The sequence below is a fragment of the Tenrec ecaudatus genome, chromosome 8 (genome assembly GCF_050624435.1).
Source record: "Tenrec ecaudatus isolate mTenEca1 chromosome 8, mTenEca1.hap1, whole genome shotgun sequence".
In the NCBI taxonomy this organism is placed as follows: domain Eukaryota; kingdom Metazoa; phylum Chordata; class Mammalia; order Afrosoricida; family Tenrecidae; genus Tenrec; species Tenrec ecaudatus.
Genome location: NC_134537.1, coordinates 5679427 through 5691316, shown reverse-complemented (window position 1 = coordinate 5691316; position 11890 = coordinate 5679427). Strand labels below are relative to the sequence as shown.

The following is an 11890-nucleotide window of genomic DNA, read 5'->3' as shown; positions in this document are numbered from 1 at the left end:
TAAAGGCATGCCGGTGGCCTCTCTGCCTACTCTACAGTTCTCTGCTGGAGACCAGAATGCTCCCTTTGCAACTGAAGACTAGTCTGCGGGCCCTTTGCTTGGATCACCAAGTGTCAAGCTGTTCTTCCACTCTCTTAGGAAATGAAAATAGGCTTCTGAGGAGCAAACATCAGTTTCTAAAAGAAGGACAACCAAGAGTGGAGCATGTCCTTGATTCCATTGGACCCGGAGTCGCTGGGCTCAGAGCCTTCTCCTAGACCCAGGAGACAGAAACGCCGTGAGATGGTATAAGATAATATGAGTAGCAAGAACCAGGAAACCAAGGTTAGAGGGAGATGTGCTTATTGGTGCCCAAAGGAAAGGGGCTGCCATGGACTCACCAACCCACAAAGCAAGAGAAATGAGCACCTCAGGCAGGAGGCATGCTGGTGGAGTGGCATGCCTCCAGGCTCGTGTTGGCAGAGCCAAAAGGACTGTAATGTTAGAAGGACTGAGGGCTTGGAGAGAGGAAGGAGAAGCCAGTGGCAGAGGTCCAAGTTGGCCTGGCTGCAGGAGCAACCAAAATGGAATCTAACAGCTTTCTTCATTGGAAATTACCTGATTGACAAATTGTATCCTACAAAGGGGTACCCCACTCAAAGCTATGTATTTAAATATATTTTTTTAATAAAACAACCTTATCACCTTCAAAGTACTCTCCATGACGCTTAATACATTTGTCAAATCTTTGATTCCATTCTTGGAAGCATTTTTCAAACTCATCTGTTTGGATGGCTGACAGCACCTCCTTCATTTTTTTCTTCACGTCTTCTGTGTCTCAAATCATTTTCCTTTCATGTCCCTCGTTGTTCCCGAAACAAAAAAGAAGTCGCACGGAGGAAGGTCGGGTGAGTCAGGTGTGTGAGTCAGGAGAGTCATGCTGTGTTTTGCCCACCATTGGCACCCTGAGACGGCTGTGTGAGCAGGTGCATTGCTGCGGTGGCAAAACCCGTCCCCCGTCTGCCACACATCAGGCCATTTTTGTCCCACACTGTTCCACCATCTTTTCCGAACCTCTAAATGATAGCTTGATTAGCAGTCTGACCTGGTGGAGCAACTCCAAATGCACTGCAAGTGGACATTTCCATCTGATCTGGAAGTTGATGGATGTCTGAGGTTTGTCATCAATCAACATTCCACCCCTTTTGAAACAAGAAAAACACTCATACACGTGAGCTTTTCCCATAGCTGTCCTTGTAAGCTGTGTTCAACATCACAACACCTTCTGTGACATTTTTCCTGAGCAGAAAAGAAAATTTCACAGCTGCATGATGTTCTCTTAAATCAGCCACCACTGAAAACCAGGCTTGAGTGAAATTGCTTTTACAAAAAATTCACTGTGACCAGAGAGAACCTACCCAGGTGATGCCACTGGGTGCAATAACTCAGAGCGAGGTGCTCTGTACTTGCTTAGCAGGGGGGAGGGAATGCTCCCTATGAAAGCTCCACCCTGCAGAGTTTTTATCCATTTTTTATATGCTCCTGCATATCTCCTGCATTATTCCTGTTGCTTCCAAATTGGTCCTGACCCTGTTGTGTAGCCTGTTACTTCCCTAATAAACTGCATACTTGTGAGTTCTTTGTGACCATTGCAGTGAACTATCAGTCAGCAGCTTGATCAACCCAGCAGAGAAGTGAGGAGTGCTGGGGGGAGGGTGGCTGGTGTTGGAATTGGGAGAAGAGTTGGAGAGTTGATCTTGACCTCATAGAAATCAGCCTCGTGCTGATGGCGATTCTCTATTCTCCAAAGAGAATATTGTGACCTAAGAGAACTCCTGACAGGCCAGCTCCTAACACATTCCAGGAGTCATGGATTTCTTGCTGGGAATGAAAGGAGTAAGAGGGATGTGACAACGGATGATCATCGAATCTGCCGATGTGGACCAAGGGTCTTTAGAAAGGCCGTATCACTTACTGCAGTGTTCCATTTCTTAGGAGTAAGTCTAAGCCACGAGAAGGGAATAAGATTGAATGGAATGCTAGGCCAGGTGGATAGATGAGATGAGAAATCAGATAAGGAATTGACCCCATTTCCTAGGTGAGACACAGAGAGGGTAGATAACTTCTCCAGGACGAGACAGCGAGTGAAGGGGAAATCATGTCCCAGAGGCTTGCTCTTCAGGGCTTCTCTACTGCAGTCCGCAGTCCGCAAGCACTTGCCCTGCTGTCTGCCTGTGTTTCTCTGCTGAAAACGGCAGAACTCCTATCTTGTTCCCCTTGGCATCTCCAAGTTCCCGAAGCACATAGGAAACACTCAAAACTTACTGATGAAATGGCTTATTGGTAAGCTGCCTGTTCATTAGGATGGAAGCTCCCCCCTTTGTAGACATCTCTTTAAATTAGGACATTACCTAGCCAACCTGTTATTCAGCAAAAATGCACAGATTTAATCATGACTTTTAAGAGAAATTGTTTTCTTAGCTGCTCCCCATTCCCAGCTTTGGGCTGTTAAATAATTTAAATGGCAGAGGCAGAATTTATTTGTTAATATGGTTTCTAAATTGGAAATCCCAGGACATTTCTCACCATTATATTACTTGAGAGGAAAGACTCTGCCATTTCTTTTGTTTTTGCTTTGTTTGCTTCCCCTACACTGCGGGTGCCCAATAAATATTAGCTATGGAGGCTACCTTTAAAACAATAAAGTCATTTTTAAGTAGGAAGATCTACGGTTAAAGATGAGGAATAAATGATGTCTTATGCTCTTTACGTTTATAATAAGAACTGCTAAACCTGCTGGAAGAGAACAGAATCTGTAAACATAAAATGGTTAAACAACTGCCGAAAAATTAACTTACGAGCTGGATAGAGGTAGAGTGTGCCTGCGCCAAGTTGGGGACACTCAAACCCACCTCTGACTGGCGCCACTGTCAGATCGCTGCCATGTTATAAGTAACCAATCCCTTCGTCTCTGGCCACTTCTAATGGTACTAACTCCAAATAGCCTCTTTCCCTTGACCTCTCAGCACTCCCACAACCTACTGTGACTCATGATCTGGAATGTTCGTGGACAAAGTGGCCTCCTACTGAGCAGGCTCAAGGTGGGTGTTCAACCAAGTCAGCAGGAACAAGAAGACGTTTGCTGGTAAGCATCATTTATTTTTGATTAACAGCGTTCATGGTCTTTATTGTCTCGATTCCCGCAACTAGAATCCATTCAGCCAATAGGAAAAGACTTAACTTTAGGTTGCTCTCCCTTGACATAAATGAGACCTTCCACTTGCCTTCAAGATTTTTAAGCACTAAGTTCTACAGGAAACACCTGTTGGACGGCTGCTTTCTTGTCCTACATATTTCCCAACTGTGGTCGGGAGAGAGTTAAGGTTTATTGTGCCAACCTGGCCAGTAAATATTTGTGGGATTAACTGACTGGCGGAGGGATAAATGACTCCGTGAACCTCGCCTTTCTAGTTCTCAGGTCTCTTGCTTTCTGATGACTGGACCAGGGTTGAGCCAGTTCCCTGATTCAGCTGGCAAGGCCCACTTCCTGCAAGACACCCCTGAGGAGAAGCCGCATAGACCTACCCTGGTGAAGCCCTGAGTGCCGGAGCAGCCCTGTGGAGACCCCTGCCAGCACTGAGATGCTTATACATTCACTGATTTGGCGTTCCTCCTGCAGTCAGCGTCATTGCATGTGTTTTGTGAAATGGAGAAGGACTTTATAGATTGGTGTTGGATGTATGGGCTAATGTTGGACTTGTGGGCTTGGGCAGCACTGTGTCGGGATGCTTTCTTAATGTACGCTTACCCTTTATATAAAACTCTCTCTTATACATGTGAGTTTCTGTGGATTTGTTTCCCTAGTCTACCTCGACTAACACAGGTGAATAGTTTTCAAGTAACAGCAGGACAGATTTTACCCTTGGGCTATGGATTTCGGTGTCACAAACACTTCCAAAGAGACCTCACCATATGAGGAACTATCAGTCCATCTGCCTGGTATCTCTCATCAATTCAAGGATCCCAGTCGTTTTGATCCAGTTACGTAATGGCAATCCTTTTGTTATAAATCTGTGTCTTGGATGGGACATTCATGCTGTCTATACAGTGAGCAAAAACACACAAAGTATTCCACCTCTAATGAAAGTTTAATGGTGATCGGATAGCATGGGCTTACAATGAGCTCAGAGTGGCAGTGGGTGGGGCGATCTCCTTACTGGTCCGAAGTAAGGATGGCACGCTTCACCCGGCTCAGGGTGCCAGCCGCCTCTCTTCTCTATAGCCAGAGCTCTCTCTTTCCCACTCTACTCTCTTCCTGCACTCCATTCCACTTCAAATGGAGACAGAGTTCTCAGACCAGGAACACAGCTCCCAAGAGCTGGACTTAGAAGCAATAACCAGGAAAATTTCACTGCTTGACAAATGGAGGGAAATCTTTAGTTGTCACAGGTAAGATAAGCTTGTTTTCTCATTTCCGTAGAATGAAAGGGGTTGGGGGTGTCTAACTAATCAGTGTGTATGCTTGCTACATGGAAAGTCTCAAGGCTAGGTTTATCCTGATAGTTCTATAAGGCAGAACTCCTCTGTGGAAAGAGACATCTCTAGGAAAGGTAGCGCTGGAGGGGCGGGGGTGGGGTTCGAGGATGTGAGGTCTCAATGAAGTGAGTGATTTACTTGATGTTTGCGCTTTCATTTCTAGGTTGGGAGCCAGTGATACAGCTCCTCAGGTAATTACTTTTCTCAAAGCCAATGTGTTTTTCTCGAGTTGCTTCTTCAAACAATCACGTTCACTGCACAAGCTGCATTTAGTCCATGCACATCAGGCCACGTAGGCACAGGCTTTTCACGTGTGAAAACATGATGCTAGAAAGCCTGTTGAAGATCTTTCTTTGCTTCCTTTTTATATAAAACCATCTGCATACCTTTAAGAGCTAATTGTCATCATTGAGAGCCTGGTATGGTTATTACTCTAGGGGAAAAGGTTGTATTAGGCTCTAGAGTTCCCACACTTTTGAAATGGCCCTAGGCTCTGTTTACCCAAGTGCTGCGTGTCCTTGATGAAAGGTGGATTTTAAAATAGTTAGCCTTATTCAGCTTGGGGTGGGGGCGGGGAGGGATATTTTCAGTCACCATTTTTAAAGAATAAAGGAAAGATGACTGAATGCGATTTGTTTAAAAAAACCTTAAAATATGCCGAACAATTTAAGATGAAAGATTTTTGACTGCATTGTGAAAAGATTCCACTCTCCATGTGAGTTATTAGCTCAACTACTGAACAAACGCAACACAAAATATCAAGAGTGATTTTCCCGGCACGGTCATATGATCTGATCCAATACTTAAATTATTGATATTATAATGCGAAAGCATCTTGCACTAAGGAACCTGTGATCAAAAGCCTTGTTTGTGCTCAAGTTCTCTTAGCTGTAGTCTAAATTAGAATCCAGCAACCACTGCTTCCCTTTCACTTGGAGAAGTATTGAATGAAGATAGCTGTCATTTGGGAGACAGAACACTCAAAAGATAAAACAATCTTTGAAAAGAAAAAAAAGGCAAGTTAGGCTTAACACAAGGTGTGGGAAACCCATTCCCATAAATATAAAGATTTCCTATTTGATTTACCAAATGTAGCTTCTCTCATCCGTAGTCTGTGATTTGGAAGCTGTAGCTCCGAGATAAGAGAGCATCTTCGCCTCCAGCCATGCAGAAATACTAAGAAGTGAATGTTCTTCATGTTTCAGCTACCGGTGGGGCAGATTTATGTCATGACAGCAGGACAGAGGTTAAGTAAAGGAGACTAGCGGGGGAAGAGCGACACTAAGTTATATTCAAATGCCTTAAGAATCAGTCAAGAAATGTAAAAATGCTTTTGTAAAATACAGGGGAGGTCTTTCTTTAAGGAAGAATATTATGATACCCACTTACTGGAGAATAGGAATCTGAAAGAATTTAACCGAGACAACCTGGCTTGGGCTTAGCATTCAGTGACTGAGACATACCCCGTGTAGCCTGGGAAGATTTGCTCCGTGTTTATAGCTTTTTTTTTTCTCAAAATAAGAGATTGTGACGTTTACATTCTCCTCTCAGCAGGATTTTAAGTCAAGGTCTGGATCACTTTAATTTTGTTTCAATAGTTACTTTTAACCAAAGTCACATAAAATGTATGAGAGGGTCCTTTTGACACGGACAGAGGGATTTCACCAACACACACACCCCTTTTAATGGCAATTTATCACAAGTTCTAGACATTTTTAAAGGGGCGAAGGAGCGAAGGGGGGGGGGGATTGGCCATCACCAGCTCTGTTTGCTTTGTTGGGGGGAGGGCAGTGTTTTGTACAGCATCATGGAGGCAGCCATGTTCCTGCTGATGAAACAGAAGACGGAACAAGAAGACCTCCGCCCAAAGGACAAGGACATATGTCATCAAACAGCCTTTGTTCTATTCCCAAGCCCTCTATCATCTCTTCAAAATTGGGCGCCTTTCCTATCTCCCCGGCAATGGCCACGGTAAGTATAGCTTGTCAATTAAACATGAAACGAAACGTAATCTTCCCCAAAACAACAATGCTAGGGAATCTTATCTGCTGTCACGTGAGAGTGTTATTGAAGATAAGACCGAAGACGGTTGTTATTGGTAAATGGAGACCATCATTTAAATGACTTATTTATGGTATTTCTCAAGGACACTGGGGATGTTCTAGTCTTCCCTCCCCAAGCTCGGAGAGCCTGTCTTTTCTTACTTCCTCGACGTGACAGCTAAAATTGAGGGAGGGTGGAGGAAGAGTCAAATAACCCACTGTGCCAGTAGGATCGGACAGAGCCTTGCAGAGGCAGACGAAAGACTGGCCCGGTGTGGGAAGGAGGATCATGGGAATGCCATTTGGCAGGGACGGAAAGGGGAAGACCCGTGCCAGGCCCAGTCCTGAGACGAGGGGCTGACTGCAAGGGGGAATCATTTTCTGTGCTTGCTCAGGAATATGCAGATTTGAGGAGAAACACACAGCTGAGCGGGTAGGAAAAGTGCTGGTTCCAGGGACTATCTGCTCCATTCAAGGTCTGCCTAAGGATCTGATAAATGGCTGAAGCAGACACCCAGCTAGGTGGCACAAGGAGGCGCCCCCTAGTGGATCAATTAAGCCAAGGCAGATGCCTCCCAGATGTCCAAGGGACCAGCTGTCACCATCCAAAGGGCAGGATTGGAAACCATGAAATTGAGGCAGGGCTCAGGCTGAGGCGGCAGTAACCACCAGGGTCAGGGATTTGTGTCCATTGGATTTTCAAATCACACTGAAAGGCAGGGCCTCTCAAGACAAGTTGTCCACTTACACCTCGTCCATCCAACCCCACTGACTGCCTAGAGCAGCAGTTCTCAACCTGTGGGGCCTGACTCCTTTTGGGGCTCAAAGGACCCTTTCACAGGGGTTGCCCAATGCACAACAGTAGCAAAATTAAGGGGTGAAGTAGAAATGAAAATAACTTTATGGTTGGGGTCATCACCACATGAGGAACTGCACCAAAGGGTCACAGCATTAGGAACGGGGAGAACCACTGGTCTAGAGCCTCAGGCAGAGATCGCTCCTTGGGGTCCTGCATGCTAGAGTCAGAAGAGGCCATTTCCTATCTGAGGACACCCTGGCCTATCTGGGGACATGTTTGCAGGTATAGCTCACTACCAACCTTATCATCAGACAAAGAGCCACTGTGCGCACTTCACACAAGGTCCCTCCTGGGAGGAATGTGTGAAGATGGAAAACCTTCTGGGAAACCTACACAAAGCCTTCACACAGTGCCTCCTCTGGGTGTTGAACACAACAGCAGGGCTGGCCCTGACTGCAGTAATTCCAACCTTCAAGGTCACCTTCACTGAAGCTCCTCAGACCAGACTCTGACCCATGGGAACTCCATGTGCGTCAGAGGTGCGCTGTGCTCCACATGGCCGGGAAATGGCTGGTTTTTCAGAAGTGCATCCTTGGATCTTCCAAGTGACTCTGGGCAGATTCGATCTGCTATCCTTTCTGTTAGCAGCCCATCGTTTTAACGGTTCACACACACACACACACAGAGAGAGAGAGAGAGAGAGAGAGAGAGAGAGAGAGAGAGAGAGAGAGAGAGCAGGGACTCCAACTACAGGGACTTGTTAGTTGCCCTGGAGTTGATTATGATGGCCTCAGTGTGCAGGGTAGAGCAGTTCTATTGTTTCCCCAGCCTGGGACACTTTAGAAGCCGCCCACCAGGCAGCTTGCCTTCCAAGACAGCTTGAGATGGGTGCATTGACTGGCCAACCTTTCCGCTAGCACTTAGCCATTTGTGCCACTCAGGGACTTTTATACAGGGAACCCCAGTGGCATAGATTATACATTGCACTGCTCACCATAAGGTTGGCATTTCGAGACCGCCAGCTGCCCTGAAAGAGAAAGATGAGGCTTTCTACTCCTGTAGAAAGTGACAGTCTCAGAAACCCACGGGGCAGTTCCATCCTGTTCCTATGAGGTCCCAGGCAGGCAGAACATAGGGACTGCAATCACTCAATTTGTTTTTCTTACAGACATGCCCACAGGACGCACAGAGCACCTTTCTCCGTCATTGGATTGACGGTCCGGGGAGGACTTATTTGCTCTTTTTTGTCAAAAATCTATCAGCCCCAATCAACCTCAAGCAGCTCGGTCTGGGGTAGTGACTATCTCTGAGGGTCCCCCTAAATCCACTCCCCATCCTTCTCTACCCGGTGTCGGCTGACCCTGAGAAGGCTGTCCCCGGGGCCCTGGGGGGCGGGAAGCGTGTGAAGTTGCTGAGGGCCATCAGAAGTGAGGGCTCTTAGCAAGGCAGCCCTCCTTTCAGGACTGTCACCTTGCAGGCTCCAGCAACCACTCAGCCTTTGCCCCTTCTGGTCTAAGGATCCTAACGGCTCTTTGCTGTTGCCTTCGCCGTTGTAGTTTCTCTCCATCCCCCCCCCCCCCACTATTTATTTACTGATCCGTAGTCTCTGCATGAAGCGTCTCATAAATTGATTGTCCCGATCCGAGAGGACATCTGTTTCCTGCTGGGACCCTGGTCGGTACAAGTTGAACGGCTTGCATGTGAGTGCTGGCACTGCCGCCGCATGGAGGGGTGGCCGGGGCGTGGCCATTGCACTGCCGTGGGCTCCAGAGCCTCGGACCAGAGAAGGAAAAGACTGAATTCCTTTTTGTTCGTTTTGTTTTAATTCAACAAATACGGATGTCTTTGTTGCACCAGATGCGGACAACACAATGGTGAGCATGCCAAAGCCAAGAGCCCACTCATCCTTCAGGAGGCTGAGCACATAAACATCCTCTCCGAGCTCAGCAACGCTCACATTTCTGCTCCCATGATGGTACAGTCATTTGTAAAGCCAGAAGAGGCTTCAAAGATTATTATTCTCCCCCTAGGGCAGCGATTCTCCACCTGTGAGTCCCAACCCCTTGGGAGTCGAACAACCCTTTCACAGGGGTCACCCGATTCATCACAGTAGCAAAATGACAGTGATGAAATAACAACAAAAATAAGTTGATGGTTGGGGGTCACCACCCCATGAGGTACTGTGTGAAGGGTCGAGCGTTAGGAAGGTTGAGCACCGCTGCTCTAGTGGAATGGGAGGGAGCCGTAAGGATGCATTGGGTTACAAGTTGGGTTGCTCCCTGAGAGAAAGGTGAGGCTTTTTGCTCCTGTGGTTTATTGCCATGGAAACCAACAGGCCCATTCAACCGTGTGCTAGAGAGTCATTCTAAGTTGAATTCCATGGACTGGATGGCTGTGAGTTTTTATTGAGTGAGTTGGGTGGGAAATGGGTTGGAGAGGAGTAGCCTGGTGCAAGTGTCATAGGGAAACTGATCCCAGGTCAGGATGAGACATTTTAACCTACTGAGAATCGTGAGCCCAAACCTTTGACTGCGCTGTGCAGATGTGTGGTAATGATCACCACCACCATCATCATCATGATTAACTGGAATTTACGGCCATTCCTCATAAACACTTGAAAACTACCAAAGCGAAATGACACGACAAACCACTCTTCGTGGTGCTAACTAGCAACTATCTTGACGGTCACAGTTCGACCACCCGCCATTTGGGCCTACCTACCAGGCAGGACAACCACACTCCATGCGGGTCATGGACTAGCTGTCAGATTAATCTTGCGATAGATTTTGTCTGATGCTTGATACCAAGGTCATATAGAGGATTCATCTCTGTCACCCTGGCTGATGGGCCCTGGCCTGAGGATCCTGCAGTCTACCTGATCCCCAGGCTCCCCGAGGACACAGGTCTTCCAGATCCTATCGAAAGAATGAGAGGATTTCAATTTCAAGTCCCAGTCTGGTCTCAAAGACCCTCCTACTAATTTCCTGATACCTAAAATTCTACGAGGTCAGTGGTGAGGGATACACACTCTAAGCTGCCAATGGCAACAGGCAGGGCGGACCAGGGTTTGGTTCTGTTGGCAGCATTGATGCTAAGTGAATTTGAGCTCTAAGATTGCTTAGTCTTCAAAGTCGACTTCCTCTCTCACATTTACACAACAGCTTCTCTCTGCCCTTCATCCTGCCGGTCTCCGACCCCTTTCTTCCCAAGTCTGGGCTGGCTTCCACACCAGCGTGTGTTCCAGTACAGGCACACGCTGTTGTCCTTTGTGACATTTGCTCAGCACTTTGCCAAAGCCAAGGCCAAAGCCCCTTTCCATACGTTATCTCTTCAAAAAATATCTGGAATGTGGGCCAGCGGAGGTTATTCCCATTTCTGGATAAGCAAATAAAGAAGTTTAGAGAATTTGTCTGGGGCCAAAGGGTCCGTAGACAGTTAACCAGGCATTTCTCAGCCCCCGTGTGGTCCCATGCCCCTTGTAGCCTCACAACACACACACACACACACACACACAGTATTTCAGTGAAACACAACCACGCCTTCATCCCTGACTTGAGTTTGTGTGTGCACGCTTGCAGACCTTTCTCTCTGTTGGGTCTACTCCATTCTAGTTTAGACCATTGTACGTTGTGTCCCAGAGCGTGTGATGGCTGTCTCTGTGGACCATGGGGTGCTCGGGCTGATGGGGTTGAGTAACAAGTTAAGGGACGAGGAGTTGTCTGGCGACAGAGTTCTCCCTTTCTCCACTCTGGCAGGCACCCCTCTAAGATGGTCTGGGCAGTGTGTGTCCACACCTCATTAACGCTCCTTTCTTCTTCTTTGATCAGAGTGCAAGGCTCCCAGGCCTTTCACGGGCAGCTGTCTCTAGCTGTTTCATGATATCTTGTTTATACATAGTGATTTTACTTCCCATTTAAGGAAATGGTATAAGTGTCCTTTCAAAGTAGATGCTTCCCAAATGATACTAAGGTACCACAAGCAATTAAATCTATGAAGTAAGTGATGGTGGGTACCTCAATAGGAGATCATGAAGATGGGCTGCACAGGGTTAAAGGTGGATTAACCGCAGTGGCAGAAAAAAAGGTATGAACCCCAGCTATTTCTACTTGCTGGGTGACCTGAGGGAAATGCCTTACCCTGTCTGTGCCTCAGGACAAAGCAGGTAGCAATTATGTCTACTCTGGATATATGGTAGTGTCGATGTTGGGCAGCTGATCACAAAGTCGTCAGTTCAAACCCACCAGCAACCATGGCTTAGAGATAAGGTTATCGGTTCCCATAAAAATCTACTGTTTTGGAAACCCTGTCTCTATAGGGTCACGCTCAAGTGCAGCGAATGGGACCTTGAATGTGAAGTGCGTGGCAGCACAAATAGAGGGGCATGTGGTGACTGGTTGAATGATTAGCAGCTCAAAGTCACCCAGAGAGACCTCAGAGATGGGGCCTGGTGACCCGCTTTCTTAGAGACACCCTGGAGCCATTCTTTTCCTCGAGCACTGAGGTTGACCCGAGTCAGAATCCACTGACGACAGCT

The 11890-nt window shown here is 47.0% G+C and overlaps 1 protein-coding gene across 1 annotated transcript in view; it reads left to right on the top strand.

Moving 5' to 3' along the window:
* Window positions 1-4315: 4315 nt before the first annotated feature.
* MINDY4B (MINDY family member 4B) overlaps window positions 4316-11890 on the top strand; it is a 45398-nt gene continuing 37823 nt past the window's right edge. The window contains exons 1-3 of the mRNA XM_075555853.1: window positions 4316-4428; window positions 4679-4706; window positions 6319-6486. Of these exons, the coding sequence (XP_075411968.1) occupies window positions 4316-4428; window positions 4679-4706; window positions 6319-6486 (309 nt within the window). The remainder of the gene's footprint in view (window positions 4429-4678; window positions 4707-6318; window positions 6487-11890) is intronic.